A 19,671-nucleotide genomic window follows, 5' to 3' on the forward strand; every position below is an offset into this window, starting at 1 on the left:
TTTTTGCTTGCGTTTCTTATTACAGGAGTTCTATTTCATTTTATCTTAGTTGCCAGTAGTTTAAGATTCCCGTCTTCCCCAATAGAGGAGTTTTATGGCGTTGATTTGTTTGCCTTGTGGGGCTGCTTTGTAAATTGGTTATTTCACGCCGTTGTGACCGAGTGAGAATTGAGTAAGAAAATGACATATTGTCACGGTTAGCGGAAACCCCCTCACCCGGGTTTTTCATTTGACAAGGAATAATTGAAAATATTATTATTAACACATTTCTTTGCCTATTTAGAAATAAAAGGACTTAAATTTACTGAAGACTGCTCTGTTGGATGTTGGCATCAAACAATGACCAGCTATAGCCTCTAAAGGTTTTCAACTCCAGTCTAATTGAAATATCACATTTTCAGCTCATAGGAGACACAAGATTTGTAGGTCAATTTTGTTATACGATACAAAAAGTTTCATTTCCTATTTGATAGAAATATCATTCTAAGTGCATTTCCCACATTTCAGAAAATATTATCGCTTCAGATCTCATTGATTTAAGTGATTGACATTTTCAAAACGTTTCGCTGGCAGGAATCTCCATACCCAGAGAGCCTTCGTTGAGATCGAATGCATCTGGATTTACCCATAAAACTTAAACTTGTCTGGTTTCTTATAATGACAAGTAAACATAAAATGAGACAACAAATCTTTGAAATTGTCCATAAACGTTTTTCAACACTCTGCGTAAATGTTCAAACTATGAAAAAAAAAACAATTGGTTTATTTCTTAGTGTTGAAAATAGTGATCATACTTTCTTGAGTTTTCTACAAAATTATTATCCATTTTTGATCAAAAAAGCACTAATACTGGTACATGGCCATATAAAATGTAATATCACCGATATCTAAGTCGTAATCACAGCAAAACTGATTCACCCACTGAGCATCTACTACTGAAGAGGTTGGGAAGCCACCATTTGCGTGCAAAAACTTACTATACCACGCACTGCTAACAGGATATAATTCGAATATTATGATGAAAATAACCTTCAAACCCTTTCTTCGCCCTTCTCTAATCACTAGGGTGGGTTGTGGCTTCTTTGAAAATGTAGCAAAACCTTTCAGAATCATACCAGTGGTTTAATGTGCGTGAAAAAGTAGGGAAACACTTTTTTGCATCTTTTAGGGATAATCATGCTATAACTTGGAAATTTAATCTAAACATGTCTTAATTTGAGGCTTATCAAATCATATAATATGGGGATGACAAACTACTTGGAAAATTAAAAGAATTTTTTGAGAGACGAAGAGCAAGAAATTCCTCAAAAAATTCCTCCTTTTCACATTTTTCTAAAAGCCGCTCAGTTTTAGGTAGTGGGAAACATGAAAAAGAATTGGAAACGTTACCTTGCGGTAGACTCTGCTAAAACCTAATTTCATTTATGTGAAACACAATTATTCCAATCATAGTTAAGGCAATTAACACACTGATCACAACTCCTGTAACTTTGCTACACGGAAACATATACGAGCGATGATATCTGCTATGAATGGATAGCAAATCCACCAGGAGTTGTTTCAAGCGCTCCGTGTCTTGCTCCAACCTTCTGCACCTAAGCTCTTCTTGTTTAAACCTGTTTTCAAAGATCCTATATTGCTGTCGTTGCTGTAACAACTCATCGCTTCGCTTGTGAAGCAATTTTCGCAAATCTTTGTGATGGTCTGCGGAGCCTCTTCGTCGCATCGAGGCCACCGGGAGACTACCTCGACGTCTTCGCTTCATGGCGAGGTCATAATTCATGTCTTCTGGTTTGCCTGGGAGAAAATAGACTAGAAATCATTAGGTATACAATAAAGTTCCACGTTAATAGTTGTTTCCATCTTTAGGTCAAACAAGGCTTCATTAGCTGCCCTGATGAATCACAGAGCAGCAGCTTATTTAATCAGAAAAGCTCGGAAAGAACTGAAAGGAGGACGTTCATTGACACATGTTTGAGGAGCTGAACATAACCAATTCTGACGAGCTAACCTCAAAGAAGACCAAACTTAAAATTATAGATTGATTGGTATACCTCCTTCGAAACTCCCGTCTGCATTCTCTTGTTCTTCGGTGATTCCGACATCTTGAACTGCAGAGCTCCATTTATTTCTCAAAAGTATACTTTTCATCTTAGTTATTTCTTTCTGCAGCCTTTCTTTCGTTGCATTTGCTGCATCTCGTTCTTTCCTCATCTGGTTAGCTCGTCTTTCGTGAGCCGTCATTACAATTTCCACTTCAGAGAGTTTTGTTAACAGGCGTTCAATGCACAGCTCTGCAGTGTCGCCGTCGTTCTGTTCCACAACCTGATGTGCTGATGGCATTTCCAGTAACTCGACTGTTTATAACAGATAAGCATCGTAAGTTTCATAAGTACCGGACTTTTTTCCGCGTTAAATCAATAACCTTTTCTCAACCGCTTGCGATGTGCACCCTAATGGGAAGAGGGAAGGGGGAAGATAGGCGCGATGCCGGACTGCTTTCTCTTATAGAAAACAAACATTCGCATGAACGGTGTTGAAAAAGGCACAGCAACTTAAAATCACATGAGATAGAGTTATCAGCACTCCTATGACTACAGCGACCATACTGTACATAAAGGGCATATCTGGAAACATCTCGCGCATCCTTCAAACATTCATTATCCGCGTCGCTCACAAACCCATAACCACACTACGTCAGTTACTGACTTGCGTTAAAGACAAAGACGAACCAAGGTACGGACAGGGAGCAGTTTATAAGATCAATTGCTCCGACTGCCACGCCTCTTACATCGGTGAGACAGGCAGAAACCTCACAACTAGACTGACTGAACACAAACGAGCGACGAGGAAACATCACCGACTTACGAACCACACCATTGACTGGGACTCTGCGCAATGCCTAACCTACAACACCAACTACTTTCAACGACTGACTCTGGAGAGCTGGTTTACTAACTTGGAACAGACTTCCCTCAACAGGAGTCAACCACTACCGGCTCCATACAAATGACTCATCCACGACATTAACATTACTAACGAACCGAACAAAACGATCTACTTTACTAATGGATCGAGACCGACCAATCACGACCGACCTACTCCACTTGAGTCTTACAGCCAATGACATCACGGCAAAACTGACCAATCAGTTTATACAAAGCAGACTAAGAACATTCGACTGACAGCAACTATTCACTTGACTCTGAAGATGACTATCGCTCGAGTTGTCGAAACGTCAGCCACCACTACTGACAATAGTCCTTCTCAGGACTACACTCACCTGGACGATCAAACTACATTTTTATATTATGTTTTCTATGCGAGAAACTGATTAAAAGCAACTTTCTGCTTAAACAAAACGCTCTCCTTAACAGATGCTACTTTTTTGATAAGGGCGCAATATTCAAAGCACTAATTCTTCGACCCTGTTATCACCGGTAACTAAAATTATCGCCAGGTGTTCAGCTCTGCTTGGAGCTCTCATCATGAAATTTCACTTAATGGTTTGTTTATCTACTTGTTTAATGTTCTGTTTTTTTAAAAAGGACTAACATCGCGTTTTCTTCAGGATGTCGCTTATTCTTTTTCGTGAAGCCGCATAAAAAGGACTAACATCACGTTTTCTTCAGGATGTCGCTTATTCTTTTAAATGATTTGCGACTAATTACACGAGATGCTTTCTAACTCCAATGCTCCCATTAGCTTTACGAGTCGCTTTTCTTCATGCCTCATAAGCCAATCTGGAAGCACATTCCAAAAATATCAGCAAACGTCCTCATATGTTTCTTTAGTTAACCTAGCTTCGAAAAATTAAGATGTCTTTCATGATCCTTTAAGACCTAAAAATCATTTATCAGTTCAATATGCATTTCAAAGTTACTACAGTAAATTTTGGCTTTTTTCCACAGGATAATACAATATCTGTTTATTTTTAATCCATGAATCCACATTTTGAAAAGCCAAACAAGTTGTAAACTAAGCCATACTTTCCAAGAGCTTTATGCTTTAAATAGGAAAACAATAACAGCTCTTGTTTACTGTTGATGTGTTTAGTACCTTAGAGCTAATTGAGAACATTGTAAACACATCGAAAAAAGGATAAATGAGACCGAAAACTCACCTTGTGGGAGGCAAACGTGTTGGCTATTTTCAACGCCCAGCGAGGGATTTAAACTTGATACTACCTGGGCAACCACTTCAAATGGTGGAGAGAGGGAAGGATTTGAAATTGGGAAATTCCTCAATCTAGTTCCGCTGATTGCCCTAGGCCATTTTGCATCTCCGCCAACGCAAAACATGGGTTTGTCGTATTTTTTACTGAGATGTAAACAAACGGACTGACAAGAGTAATATTAACGGGTGGAATTGTGAAGCTTAATTGATTTCATTAAAGCCAACAGGGATAAATTTCTAACATCTGATACATTACAGAATTAACAGTCTTACTCTATCGACATTTGCTTGTCTTATGTATATATATGTAATAGTTGAGATCGACTAATACTTAGAATGTCTTGACACATCTTGGTTTAAAATAAAGTAATTATGCTACAAACGTTACAGTTTACCTATGTTACCAAAATTACAATTTTTCCGACACAGACATTTTTGGACCGACTTAAGTCCAAACATTATGATGACAAGCTGTAAACTGCAGCCTCAATAATTTCCCTACCTCCTCAGCACTGCTTTCAATAATATCTGAAGAATAGATCCACCGCCGGCATATGACTGTAACGTGACGTTGAATATTCAAATGGCTACATACAGCCCTTGGCTTCGATTACAGGAAAGTCTTTAGCCTCAGCCAAAGAGCAGGTGGAATAACATGTCATAAGAACTTAAAAAGATTCACCAAAGGGGAAATGCAAATTTTTCAATAAGAATATGAATATTGTCTTTCATACCAAAGCGTAAATCATAGCGGCTTATTTCAATTTTATGCCAATTTTAGACTCAGTCGTCCTTAGGTCCGACAAAGAAGTTGAAGGAGTGTTTTATTTTTTAATCAAGATTGCTCTCGATAAACGCCGATAAACTCTTTCCTAGGGAGAACTTTTCATTTACCTTTCGACCACGAAGAAACTTTTCATTTTGGGTGAGAAGAGGTTTTAATGAAAGTATTTTAAACAACCTACATAGGGGGTTAAGAAAACAAGTTATATCGGCACTGTAGCTCTGTGAAAGTAATAAACAACGTGATTCTGACGGACATGAAGAGTCACCGTAATGAAAGGAACGCACTGGATTTACATAACATGCAGCGGCCATTTAGAGATAAAAGCTGCCGAATATTCACCAGGTTCTGTCCTGGCATTCGCTTTCTCTATTTGTTTTGTTTCACGTGAATGCAAAGAGATTTACCTCCCCCTTAACTTCACATTTTCCCTGTTTAGACTTGCAACAGTCAGAATTTTACCACAATTTAACCTTCATGCAATATACATTTAAGTCGTCCATCCATGATTACTGGTGGACAAAACAAGCATGAGTTTGTGAGCGTATATGTCTTTTTCAATTTCATGCGCGTTAGGTTATTCCAAACGGGACTAAAATTCTATCAGCTCTGTCAAATTGAGGCCTTCGAAATCATCTGTAGATGTCGCCCCCATTCTTATGCCAGTTTTCACATGATAAAAAGATATGAAATTTCACCCCTTCCAGTTCCGAAGAGTGGAGACATCCATGTATCAAAGACAAACTCATTTACCAATCATTTCAAAATAACTCCAGTGGGGAAACTCGAGCCAGTCTCCCAACCAATAAGATGCAAAACTGTTTCCAATCATGATTTAGTCACTCTCACTCATGAGTTTCTAATGTTAACGGTGCCTTTACGAAACTTTAAAATAAAGTGCACATTGAACGTGATCGTCCATAATGAAAAGGTTTTCCTTTATGTCCTCCAAACTAATTTATATCTCGTTTATATTTGGAAAAAGGAAGACAAGGGAATGAATAATTTCAACAAAGACAAAGATTGTCATGAGTAAAATCACATTACAATTTCATTTTTTTCTTCTAGCATAAACACAAGTCTTTTCAGTAATCATGGCTCTTCTATAAATTATATTATATCTGAGCAAAACTTGTGTAATAATCTTAGGTTCATGGGCCTTAGAGAGGCCTTCAACATCACGTGCAAAATACTTTTTACTTTTAGCAGATTGCTAATATAACAAGTAGTCATAAGGACTCAATCAAGAGACGGAGGATTAATACATGAGAATCAACACATCTTTTGGCCCTACTCCGAAGGGTATATTCCAAAGTTGTTGGGAAATCATTGCAGTTTTCGAAGAAAGAGATAACCCGTCTAATCTCGCGAAATTGTTGCATGTTGACATTCCATGTAGGATCTTTCATTCTCCGATAATGCATTCGAACGATAAGCGAGATCTTCATAACATATTCAAAAATCCTGAGTCCGAAGATAACTTGGGAAAATTACCTTTGGAATAAGGCCTGTCTGCGGTTTCAGCCTCTCAGCTTCATTCTCTTACGGTTCCTAACAGATTGGTTTTGCATCGCATACATAAGACTATAAGGCTAGCAATAGAATTTAAAGTACCCTAAACTAGTCTTCAAAATCAGACCACCCTTCCTTACATCTATCTGAATAACAAAAGAGACCTAAAAGCGGTTAATTACTAATATTGAGAGATCACTAACGACAGCTACCGAGTATTTTTGATGTGAATGTACTATCCCTGTATGTACATCACGGTATCTTGATTAATAAAGCAAATTGTTGGATAGGTTGCATTTATTGTGAGATTGGCACTGTGTTTTAATTCCAGCTTTGGTTCGCTTAGGAGGTTTGCCTTTGCTACAGAACGAGGCTGACAAACAGTTTTCCAAGTCTCATTAAATGACACTAATTATTTAGATAGCCAAGGAATGGCCTCTTGTGTTGTTCCCAAGATTCTTACTGAACTTCCAAATTCTTCCGAGAATAGTTATATAGAGATCGACATATTAAAAATGTAATTAAAAAACCACTACATCCATTTTCACTCACATTACCATGTAAACACATTTAAACTTTGAATTCCTTTTACAAATTACGTAGGAAATATTTCAATTCGTTAAAAGGCCACAGCAAGATAGTCAAAGTTTTGCCATAATAGGTAAATTCAAGCTCTATGGTACCTAAATAAAAAAAGATAGAATTTGAGGTTATTCGTAATTTGAACACATTTCAGTGTTCTTTAGGTTCACTACAGAAGCCCTCTTCATTGCGACCAACCCAACTGAGGGTGAGGTTAGTCCGATTTTATTTGAGCTATGAAGCTCTTGAGTTTCAAATATGGTAAAGTTCACTAATTTTGGGCGACGTACTTTCATGGTGCACGATTAGAAATCCTTGACTTAACAACTGTCATAGGTGAAGTACAATAAGAAATTTGCTAGAGTTCATACGAACAAAAATTACCAATAAATCAGTGTTCCCCTACAAACCTTGAGAGAAATCGTTTCGGTACGCAATAGTTTGCAATGCCAATGAACCGGGCTGTCGGAATTGAAGTAGAGTTAGATGACTGGTTAAGTTACAGCCGAGGGAATCTTCTCACTCACAGAATGATGCAATAGTTTGCATGTTTTCTATCCTCGTCACTTGAAATACCCAAGTGGTTAGACACGAAGCTATTAAGGAACTGTTGTACATCTTTATTGCCCTCTTTTTCAGCAATCCCCATTGCTGTGTCTCCATCATGAGTGCGCTTCACAATCATCTCTACCCCTTGTTTGAGGAGAGCATCAGCGACTGCCACTGTCCCGTCCTTGGTAGCAGAATGATGTAAGGCATTCCATCCATTCTTGTCCACAGCATGCGTGTCAGCTCCATGCGTCAGAAGGAAACTTACTAACTCCGGGTGACTGTAGCGGGAGGCGATATGTAGGGGAACTGAACCGTCTCCCGCTTGGCAGTTTAACTGCATGCCAAGCTTTTTCATTCGTTCGATTACCTTTTTGTGGCCTCCACGACAAGCGTAATGAAGAGTATTCCATCCCTCATTGTCAACTTCGTAAATGTTACCACCCCGTTCTAATAAGCAGTCAATGACGTCATTATGCCCTTTTAACCCAGCACAATGCATAGCGGTGACGCCTTGTTGCGTTTTCTGGTTGGGATCCACGCCACTTTCCAGTAGGATTTCCACGATCTTTACGTGACCCTCGAGGCTTGCTAAATGCAATGCCTTCCTTTCTTGGTTATCAGAAGCTTCTACATTGGCCGCATGCGACAATAATGGAGCAATCACTTCAGTTTGTCCGCTCTTAGCAGCAAGAAGAAGGGGGGTTAAATTGTCTCTGGTCGTGCAGTCCACCTCCACACCAAGCTCCAATAGCAGTTCAAGAATAGTCACGTGACCATGATGACTTGCGATGTGCAATGCATTCCACCCGTCGTTGTCGGCAATGTGCTCGTCAGCTCCCTTCGAGAGAAGTAATCTTACTGCTTCTGGGTGATCGTGGATCGTAGCAATACTAAGAGATGTTCTCCCGTCCGTTGTTTTTTCACTGGTATCCAAGCCAAGCTCGAGTATTGTTTCTATTGCGATAGTATGCCCATTTTGACAAGCAAAGTGTAACGCGTTCCAACCTTGGTCGTCAACAGCTTTAAGATTTGCTCCTTTAGAAACAAGTAGGTTTAAGGCACTTGCGTGGCCGTTGAATGCTGCGGAATGAATAGGGACCAGGCCCCTCTCAGCTACAACGTTTGGTTCCAATCCGTAGCTTAATAAAGTTTCGATCAAATCCGTTTGCCCTCCTTGACTGGCAAAGTGAAGGACAGTCATTCCTTCGTTATCCACAACATTTAGATCAGCCCCCTTTGAGAGTAAATACTTAATACAATCCTGATTTCCGCGCAATGCTGCAATACCAATGGGCATCAAACCAGAATTTGTTCCGACGTTTGGGTCAATTCCCTTGTTAAACAATTTCTCGACAACTGAAAGCTCACCACCCTTGCAGGCATGATGCAAAGCAGTCCACCCCTGATTGTCTCGAGCTAAGATGTCTGAATTTTGAGTTGAAAGAAAATCTACGTACTCTGGAAGGCCATGTCTAGCCGCAATGTGTAACGGAGTTATTCCTAAGACTGACTTGGCATTTACATCAAGACCTTGATTTGAAATTGATTCCATGACATGGAAGGGAAGGCGACCACCTTGAGTGGCGTAATGTAGTATAGTCCAGTTATCCTTGTCAGCAGCTGATAGGTCAGCCCCCTTACGCATGAGATACTTTACTACTTCGGGCTGGCCGTAACGCGCTGCAATATGAATTGGAATAGTTCCCTGAACTGTTCGAATGTTGACATCTACTCCTGTTTTAAGCAGCGCTCGAATAACAGATATATGGCCACCCAGGCTGGCAAAATGCAAAGCAGTCCATCCACATTTGTCAGAGGAGTTTGAATCAGCTCCTTTAGAGATAAGAAAATCGACTACATCTGGATGCCCGTGACAGCTTGCAATCATCAAGGGAGTGCAGCCTCCGTTGATTCTGGTGTCCGCCTCCATACCACTTTTTAGCAGTGTCTCTACCACTTCAACGTGACCGTTTTGACAGGCAGAGTGTAGCGCGTTCCACCCATCCTTGTCCACAACATCAATATCTGCCCCACAGGAAATTAGAAAGTCAACAGCCTTGAAATGACCGTTTCGTGCAGCAGTATGTACTGGTGTAGGACCGTTTTTGGGTGGGATGTTAGATTTGATTCCATGTTTAAGAAGAACTTCGATAACAGGGACATGACCACCACGGCTTGCCAAAAACATTGCAGTCCTTCCATTTCCGTCCAATGCGTTTCCGTTACCACCGAAGGTCAAGAGAAGGTTCACCGCCTTCTCGTGGCCGTTGGAGGCAGCCAAATGCAAGGGTGTAGCACCGGAATTTGTTTTCACGTCGGGGTCAATACCATCCACCAACAGAAGCTGCATAACAGTAACATGCCCACCTGCGCTCGCCCAGTGTAGAGCAGTCCAACCTTCTTCGTCCACTGAGTGGGCATTAGCACCCAAAGAGAGGAGATACCTGACAGTATCTGGGTTTCCATATCGCGCGGCTATGTGTATGAGAGCCATGCCATGAGCTTTTGCGTTTGCACCGACCCTTTTTACGGCTAGTTTTTGAACTGTTTTTATATCACCATATTTGCATGCATTCCACAGTTTTGACAAAGTTCTTTTGTTCGCTTGGACTACTCCTTCATCATGACAGCCTGTCACCATTCTTCAGTGACATCTCATGCCACCGGGGTTGTTTTCAGGTTTTGCTACAGCACCTGTGTTGTTATACCTTCAAGGAAAAGTTAAAGTACGGTACGTTAAAATAATTTATTGTCTGTTTAGGCTTCTATTAATCAATCGTTGTTCCCAAACTACTCACATAATTAATTTTCGAACGTTACATTTAGCATTAAATGACTTGTGTTGATCTTACAAAATAAAATTGCAAACTTTACGCAGAGTGACTTTCATTAGCGTTTGATCTTTTGTAATTTTAAAATTATGTAAACAAAGCTATGGCTCATGAAATTGAATTGTTTCATTAATCTTTTCTCGCGAAGCCTCCCCCGCAAAAGCTAACGGAGATGCAATATTCATAGTTGAATAGGAGTTATAATTACATGTTTTTTAAATGTTTTAAATTTGGGATCGATGGTTATAGTTCTAATTTGAGAGTAAATAGAGCAACATGGATATCTTGTTCTGTCGAAAAACGTTTGTTTACAAAAGAGGAAAAAATTAAACGATCTTGATTCACATCATTCTGTTTAATGGAGAAAGATGAACCCCTACAGTTCACACATCGCTGAATATGCATGGACCTTAGAGAATTGCTCGAAGAACCGTTTTACATGGGCTCTTCATATTCCATTAAACGAATTAGTTTCCAATAAGCATGCGACACAAAGAAATAAAAGGATGGGCTGGTCGCCGAGATTGGAAAAATTTAAGACGGGTAAAATCAGAATCACCGACTTCGCAAAGATTAATCAAGACTAAGCATTTCGTTGAAAGTGCTTTACTTTTTCCATAATTAAGTACGATTTAAGATGTACACTAATAAGATCTTTTATAAGAAAAAGCGAGTCGCCTCTAACCAAAGGTTGATTTCAACCCACAGGTCTACACGATCGTAGGTATTTCAAAATTCCTCCCTGTCCAAAGTTGGTTATTTCATAATTCTAGAAGCAACAGAAGAGAACTAAACGACATATTTTCTTGGCAACTCGGCACTATAACAGTTCAAAGAGGCAGATGAACAAAAATGAAATTCCGAACCACGACAGTAGCACTAAATGCAGGATGGACCAAGATATCCATCAAACACAGATCGCAGTCACGAAAGCGAGCAAGTTATCTGCAAAGATTGCGTGGGTTGGTGGTAATAAGATGTTATAAATTTTCGCAACCATCTGTAATTATAGTGAAGGGTCAAAAAATCTTCAAAAGGAAGTCTCGAGTTCCCGTTCATTATCAACAACGCAGCTACAAAGCGAAATGTTGGCCATTGTAAGACGTAGAATGTGGTTGAAACCTACCGTTGGTTTCGAAGGTTGCCGTCGAACAGCCCTATCACAAGTTTATTTTTTACCACCTTCAGCATTACATTCGCAATTATATTTCTTTACACTTAATATTAAAATGAAGCAATTAACGCTCCGAAGCCGTGGAATAAGTTAGAAACAATGAAGAAACCCATAAATTTATCATTATAAATGTTTTGAGAGTACTTTCACCATTTTACGTTTATTTACGGGAAACGCGGCTGCAGTAGTCAAATACTAAGGAACAAGTCTACGTTGGGAATTCTACATCCGCCTTGGAACCCTTGAGGTCGACCAACCTTTTCAAACAGATTCTCATATGTAGAACGAGAATTCTCTCACTGTTGAATATTCAGTACTACAGTCAATCTATTATCCCAACCTAACGACGCTTTGAAACCTTTCATTAGCCATAAGAAACATACATTCATTACCGCATGATATTGATGGCCAAAACCTTAAAAAATAGCTCGGGTACGACCTTCGTTTGAATATTTTGAACCCGCACGACATACTATGTTTCTTGTTTTAAAAAGTTCTAGAGAGGAGACATGTATGTCTTACATTACCCATTTCCAAACGTGCGCCACGTTCCGTCAATATTTTCAGTCAACATAAATTGAACTCAAGTAATTTATTCCATCTAGCACGAATAAATCAAAATGGCAGGTCCTCGCTTTATTTACACAAAATACCTTGCAGGCGATCTGTATTCATTTTACCACTGCCACTAATAACGGCGGATCATAATTTTTCCAACTTCCAAATTTGAGATATTTTTTCTTCTCAAAAACAATCTCCACGTAAAGTTTTTAATTTCCTGACCTCTGAAGTAAGACCTACTTGTTTCAAATCGGACATTTGATTCGACAAACGATTAAACTCACAGAATATTTTGGGGATGATTCTGGTTTACAATTCCGGTCAATTTCCATTTTCATTAAATTCTGATGCAGTTTTTGAACGACAACTTCTATTCATCCCTTCCTTTCCACGGTTCGAGTAAAAAACGCCAACAAAAACACTAGTAACCTGAAAGGTTATCTCAGATCTATGAATTGACGTACATCATATATTACTCATACATACATCAGTCGATACCGCCATCTCGTCATACAAGAGACTTGAAATAACAAATACCAAATCCGTTTAAAATACCAAACCCTTTGGTTTTTGTGTGAAGAACCTAACGTAAAGCTGACATTTCGAGAAATTTTATCCAAACCATTACAATAAAAGCTTCAGATACCTTTCAGGTCAACGAAGAGTCCACCAAATCGCTGGAGGTTCTACTCTTGCATCAAAGTTCCTGCGAAAGCACACAAAATGCAAAATTACCAAAAATATAAACAAAAAGCTCCACACAGCGGGGAAACGCGGATAGCCCACTAACCGCCACAATGTAACGAGATCCTAGCTTTGTATAGCGCAGGTGAAAGGCCATTGGAAAGCTTCGACCTGCTCGATGCAACGTTCAAACGAGCACTTCCGTTTTGTCAGATACCCTAGTTTGTGCCTATAATGGCTTTCCCTGTTTAAATTGAGCCGTTTTGGTGAAGCTTGAATTTGATGATTTTTGCCTTTGTATGAATATTAACAACTTTCACTGACTTTGTGAGGTATACATAATTTATGTTTTCGGGCGCGAAGCGTCGGGTGGCCAAAGCAGTTGCGTTGCAGTTCTGAAACACAAGAGTGCCTATTACAATCATTTTTTCCCATTCTATGAGCTCTCGAATTTCCTTCGAGTCCATTAAGACCGAGAGATACCTATTCTCGTTACTAAGTAATTGGAATTTGAACTCTGTATTCAATTCTCTGCTTCATTTTCCGTCGACTAATTGCATATTACAATAATTTGTTAATCAAAAGAATATACACGTTTACTTATTAATCCGAGGCCCATTTCAAATTCATTTCGGAATTATACGGAACATGTCATCTTGTTCGCAACGCGAGGCGTTCATTTATTTGCGGCCGTGGCCAAAGTGCCGATGACTTTCTAAAGCCTTACGGCATAATTGTCTTCATAATAAACCAGATTGACTGAAACATAATATAAAATAAATAATTTTTTAGTTCCTTCTTAAACATATTTTACAATATTTGTTCTATGAAATGCTTTGTCTCATAACATTTACCAAGATGATGTCTTCAACAGACCGATGTTTGTCGAAACATTAACAAAAAAAGCAGAAGGGAAAAGTAAAATAAGATAGTTGGGAAAGTAAGAACAACGAAATGTTCCTTTAAAAGTCGATACATCTCTTTGCTCCTGTATCTTGTTCTTCACAGAAGCCAATTCAGAATTTTTGCGAGATATTCACCGCACCGCAAGACCACGTTATAGCGACTCATTAACATCGCAGCAATAACTATTTTTTATGACGCTCTACTTTTAAAGTTGACACTACGATTACCACCTCTTTTCTTTTCATTTAATTCATTGATCTAAAAGCAAAACGTAATGGAAACCTCAAATAACTCCAAGACAGAATGAATGATTTCAATAGCGTTTGATCTAAAAATGTCGGCCCTCAGCATTCACGTTAAATCGAATTTTTTTGATGAATTGCATCTACGCTCTGTTGACAGAGGACCACCTTTAGCCATCGCTGTTTGTTTCTTATCCAAGGACCAATAAACAGGACGTTCACAAGACAAACCTCTAAATTGAATTACCTAATAGATTTTTCATTGCATGTCAATCTGAAAGGCAAAACCGACATAACTTACTAGTAAGAGGAAGATGTTTTGCCAATCCCCAGAAAAAAAATACATCCAAGTGATTTCAAACGACAATTGTGCAAACGTTGTCTAACTTTGAAGCGACATTTGTCAAATGAGGATAGACTAATCCTTCAAGGTGATAGATGGAAAGGAAACTCGGATTAAAATAATTGAATTAATACATTTTTTACGGCGCCTGGTTTCTTATCAAAAACAGTTTTACCAGGATTTTATTTCCCCTCTGGTCGAATGTTAATTCCCCCGTTTTGTCTTCAACCTTATTGAAAGATCTATCTGAATTCTGGCTTCCTATTTTCCATCAAGAAAAAATATGACTACACATCATTTCCGAAGTTTTTAAAAATTAAAGTTAGCTGCAAAAACATAATCAAACGCCACAGATAAAGCACTAAAACTCTGCGAAAAATATTGGCTTTCGACTGTCAATATATTATGCTTACCTCCATTCATTCCCACGGCGTCTATATTTCAGCGTCTTGGTGCATTTACTACAAGTTCAATGCCATTGCATGCATGGAAGCTAAAACCACAACTCTCTTAATTAACGCAGTTCTAGGTGTTGTGGTGACAGGTGCCTTTGAATTACTATGCCGAACTTATAATTATTCACTTGATGTGGCATACATAACATATCACGAATTGTAAATCTCTGATAATCACGCGGGCCCAAAAACGCAATTCGAATTAACCAGTAATTTCAGTTGGGTCTTTCCGAACAACTTCACTACTAGGCAGTAAGCTAAACATTTTTTCGTTGGTTTTCCTCTATTTTCAATGGGATATTTTATCTCGAAAGATACAGCAGCCCCAGCATGCCGATATTTCAAACCGCAGAGAAATAGAGAAGGTGGAAACTCTTAGGCTGGAAAACGAAAATCATCCTTCACACTCGGATATCCTCAAAACCGAATGAAACTCCAAATACTGAAAAAAAAGGAAACAAGCAGCTCAGTATTCATTAAATTTTTGATCACCAAACTAGAAAACAACATCAACATTTGTTTGGTATCGTAGAAAGGAAGTTATAGTCACGGTTAAATTATTATCAAATCGGTTCTCCCGATGAAATAGCGTTTGGTAGAATACTCGATTACGGTTAGTTCCTAATTCAAGCAGGAATTTGATTTTCCTCAGTTTATCGTGTTCAACTTTATTCAAGTTTCTTGAAAACAACTTGAAATTTTTGCAGAAGAAGCTGGGGGTTTTTTCCATCAAGACCGGGATATTGGTAGGCTTTGAAATTAAAAAATTTATGATATTAGGAAACAAACTTCAAGAGATTGCTTTTTTAGCTAACCCCCGCATCATTATTCTTTAGATTAAGTTTAAAAATATTGCCTCGGCGCCGTAAGGTTGGTTGAACCCCGAGTTTGCTACTTGGAAATCGTCGACGATACGCCAAAATCTTCAAAAGTTCTGCGAATGGTCACAAATCCAATTGAGAAATTCAACTGATTTCATAAAAAATATTCGGAGAAACTCGGGAGGAGGTCGAAGGTCTTCAAGTAACGATCTTTAAATGGGTTGCAATTGAAAGTCTCGGCAACCAATCAAATTAATACGTTCACCGTTAAATAATAATGATACAACTTATATTTACATTTTCTGGAAGCCATTAAGACACCGCGCTTTCCATAGTGACATGACACGGCACCTTGACGAAAATATAAAAACTTCTGTCTAAACTGCAGTCGGAGGTGATAAACTAACTGGAGTACTTAAGGTGTTATTTAATATGGCAACACGGAGATTGTTTATTACGTTTGCAAATAAGAAAAATTTCGAAAAGCTTTGATGCCACTGAAAGTAAATGAGTTTATTTTGCGGTATTTGGGTTGAATGGTTGATCTTTTTCCTGTTGAGAAATTAAAATTCCCACAGAGAAATCCCCAGATATTATATTTTCCTTGAGAAACATCTTAAGAATAAAAAAGAACATAAAACCATTTACAATTCACCAACCACTTCTTAACATTTCGAGTAACATACGGTGCAACACGTTTATCAATACTTCCAGTACCGGGATCTGACTGGCAATATTTCTGCTTCCATTCATTCTCTCCTGAATCAGTAATGAGAGTTTAATGCAATGACAAGTGAACATTCCTTGTACCTTGCACATTGGCTTACTGCAAACGCCTATTTGAAAAAGAAAGGGGCTACTTGGCGCAGTTGTCCAAAGGGCAGATCATGCCATCCAACAGATAAATTCCTACCTTGCGGATACGAGCTAACAAAACGCACTGTACTATCCTCCGGATAGAGATTTATCCGATGGATTTTGTTTGTCATTTTCAATACTTCGAACAGCGTTAGCCAGATGTTTGTAAGGAAAAGTTTAAGATCTTAATTGCACAACCCGTTATGCACAACCAAATCAAATCACATTAGAGCCATTTCTCTTATTAAGGTGACTTTTTTTTCTTTTTTTGTGTGTTGATTCAAGTCTAGTCTAAATACCATTCTTGAACAACTATGGAACAAATAGGTTAAGAAAAACATTTGGAGCCACTGAAGGTCATTCCATAGATTTCTTTTAAAATACGCTCCAAGTGCTAGGAAAATCACTGCCAATATAGTCTTTCTTTTGTCAAAAGAAATTAGACAGAAAACTTAAAACAGGCTCTGACGCCACAGCCTCCTCCATGACTAGCCGTCATTCCTTTTCGAATTTTGCCAGGCGTTGTTGTCTAAACAAAAATTGCATATCGAAGTTTATGCGCCCACTATAACATATTCTCTTTTTTTATTGAAATTCATCCACTGAGGGGGTGTAGTCGCGAGCACGTAAATTATATGTACAGCACTTAAAACCTCCATATCAAGCTTACGTTATGGTTGATATCGCTTGTTCTAGTTTACACTATTTATCAGTACATTTTATTCACAATCTCGACATCTCCCCACCACAGTATTAGATTTTTAACTGCAAATATTGCAATACCGCAATTGCTTTTAGGTTTTCCTTTACATTCACTATCTCCAAATAGTCTATCCACCAACGCACTAAGCATTGATAAATTTTAAGTCAATCTAGACATAATTATGGACCAAATATCTCTCGTGAAAGGAATTAATCAACCTTACGCTTGAATTATCTCTATATCCGGTGTCTGCTCAGAAGTAAATACGATATATTTTCAACACATCATGCGTAAGATCACGCAGTTTCGTGATTTAGACAATGCAAAAGAGTGCATGCTTACTATTTGAATTACTTCTGGTCCTCCGAAACACTGTCCAAGTGAAGAAAAAATACTGAAAGTTCAAAACTTCCGTCAACCATTTTTACTGTGTGACAATCTTTCAAACTCTCTTAGTCAAAAAAACATCCACGGTGATTTCGGAAACATCTGTGGGCTTTCGAGCGTAGACAATCTATTTTTCACGCCTTCCATATTGATATTTTTTCATTACGTAGAACAGCGATTAGGATCTCAAAATTGGGTTTTCCATCCCCTCTTATTCTTAAAATGCGCCAAAATGAACTTTTATTTACCTTTCAACTCGTGTTTTGTCTACTTTCAGCAAAAGGAAAGAGGAAAATAACTTCCCAAAGCTAGAAACAGTATAACACCTGTTTTGTTAACTTTTTTTACGAAGGAAGAACTTGACATGCTTATCATGAATATAAGGAGTATTCTTCTCGTACGTACCATTTATAAGTTATCCAAACAAAAGCTAGTTGCCATGGTACAAGTTTAACGGGGCTTGACTCATTTCCAGCTCAGTGTTTCAGTAATGACCAATAGTAAGCGATTTTATTAGAAAAACTTGAGTCTGACCGGGTTGGGAACACCACCGCGTCAGTAAACATATCCCCTGCGATCTATCCAAATAATGGAAATAGCTCCATTTTTTAAAAGACATTAAAACGCCTTTTTTGCAAGGAAACCGTTTTCGATATTTTTTCCACGTAAAATAATTTAAAAGGAATTCCCGTCACGAGCTTGCTGACATCACGAATCCTAAGAATAGGTTTTTAACAATATGTAATTACTCCTCGACGGTAAACAAGAATCAGTGCTCAGATGAAAAGAATTTATATTTATGCGCATAGCTGCACGACAGAGCAATCGATAGCAGAATATCTTTGTTTTCGATCTTACGGCTATATGGAATTATTTCACATCACTGTAAAAAAAAAAAACACAAGCACAAAAACTTGAACAAAAGTTTGTTCTTTTACCTAATTTTCGAGCAGAACTGCGCCTACATTTTTCCAGCTAAGAAAAACCTTATTATGTGAGAGATCATTAATTTTTCCTTTTTTGTCTTCTATTTTAAAAAGTATTTCGTCGTAGCCGGTCATTTATCAAATCTTGTTCTCATTTCATAGCAAAACGCAATCTCTATCGCCCTTAATAGGTACACGACGCTTTTTAAGATGATTACGAAAGTCTCGATCGCTTTACATCAATATGTTGGTGTTTATCACGCGAGTATTTGTTTCGCATTCCTTTCTGCATAAATTTGGCATAAATGAATTCTAGGCGTTAAAAAACACAATTACTTCTAGGTTTTCATTAAAGACAAAAAAATTCTAGAGAACCTCTTTACTGACAATCATTGAGAATTGATGAACTAAAAGTTCATATTCCCTGAAAGGAATTAGTTAACCTGTCTGTTCAGAGGTAAATTCAAGCTCTTAATAAGTCAAATCATGCAGTTTCGGTATTTTGAACCACGAAAAAAGCTACATTATGTTTGAATCTTGAATTTCCATTCCAAAATGTGTCCCAAGTGAGGTTAAAAACTGAAAATTAAAAACTCCCATCGGCAACCATTTTTTTAAGGTATAGTTCTTCCCCTAAACACAACTATGAACAACGATTGATTGAAACATCTATGACGATTAAAGTATACTTATTGACCAAACTCCTCCATAATTAAAATTTTTTTTCACTGGGTGGAGCTTCTGTAATTTTCGACTCGCCTCGATTTCCAGAAAAGCGCTGAACTAATTTGTAATTTACGTTTCAACTTCCGTCTCAGGTATTTCAGCCGAGAAAAAGAAGGAAAACAATGACTGAATCGTAAAAGTACATAAAAAGGGAAGTACTTAGTAAGCTTTATGAAAAGAAACCTTAATCTCACAAATGACCTGCCGAGCATTTTTTAATTGCAAGGTAGTTGTCAAGACTCAAGGTTTAACGCAACATGACTCGACATTTCAATCTGAGTGTTTCAGTTGCAGAATTCTGATGATAAATGATTATAGATGACCTGTTTGGGAACCGGCACGAAAATCAAGAATAGCTTCCCTTTCAGTTGCTTTTAGCTCCATTTTTGAAACGAACTTGACACGCCAGAATACAACACGCCAAATCTTATAGTACAGTTTTTTTGTC

The 19,671-nt window shown here is 38.2% G+C and overlaps 3 protein-coding genes across 11 annotated transcripts in view; 1 reads left to right on the forward strand and 2 right to left on the reverse strand.

Moving 5' to 3' along the window:
- Nucleotides 1-304, forward strand: part of LOC113666936 (uncharacterized) — a 5,054-nt gene extending 4,750 nt beyond the window's left edge. For all 4 annotated transcript variants that reach the window (XM_027182735.2, XM_089201325.1, XM_027182736.2 and 1 more), the window contains one exon: nt 1-304. This exon is cut by the window's left edge and continues 650 nt beyond it. In XM_027182735.2, the coding sequence (XP_027038536.2) occupies nt 1-165 (165 nt within the window). In that variant the 3' untranslated portion in view covers nt 166-304.
- A 386-nt stretch (nt 305-690) lies between these two features.
- LOC113666937 (uncharacterized) lies at nt 691-4,453 on the reverse strand. Its single transcript, XM_027182738.2, has 3 exons — nt 4,124-4,453; nt 2,055-2,357; nt 691-1,797 (listed from the first exon to the last, which is right to left on the reverse strand). Exons 1-3 carry the CDS (start codon nt 4,299-4,301, stop codon nt 1,406-1,408), a joined length of 873 nt encoding a protein of 290 aa, XP_027038539.2. The 5' UTR covers nt 4,302-4,453; the 3' UTR covers nt 691-1,405.
- Nucleotides 4,454-5,983: 1,530 nt separating this feature from the next.
- LOC113666914 (uncharacterized) lies at nt 5,984-14,885 on the reverse strand. 6 transcript variants are annotated; one of them, XR_016185155.1, is made up of 4 exons: nt 14,761-14,885; nt 12,819-12,878; nt 7,465-10,314; nt 5,984-7,155 (listed from the first exon to the last, which is right to left on the reverse strand). XR_016185155.1 is itself a non-coding variant. In XM_027182718.2 (3 exons), exon 3 carries the CDS (start codon nt 10,245-10,247, stop codon nt 7,578-7,580), a length of 2,670 nt encoding a protein of 889 aa, XP_027038519.2. In that variant the 5' UTR covers nt 10,248-10,314; nt 12,819-12,878; nt 14,761-14,885; the 3' UTR covers nt 5,984-7,577. The 6 variants fall into 6 exon arrangements, 4 of the variants coding, with proteins under 4 accessions (XP_027038519.2, XP_089057449.1, XP_027038520.2 ...); XR_016185154.1 differs by lacking the exon at nt 14,761-14,885 and adding an exon at nt 12,963-13,101; XM_027182718.2 differs by having other exon boundaries at nt 5,984-10,314.
- Between the last annotated feature and the right edge of the window lie 4,786 nt (nt 14,886-19,671).

Source organism: Pocillopora damicornis, chromosome 3 (assembly GCF_964200805.1).
Source record: "Pocillopora damicornis chromosome 3, jaPocDami1.2, whole genome shotgun sequence".
NCBI classification, from domain to species: domain Eukaryota; kingdom Metazoa; phylum Cnidaria; class Anthozoa; order Scleractinia; family Pocilloporidae; genus Pocillopora; species Pocillopora damicornis.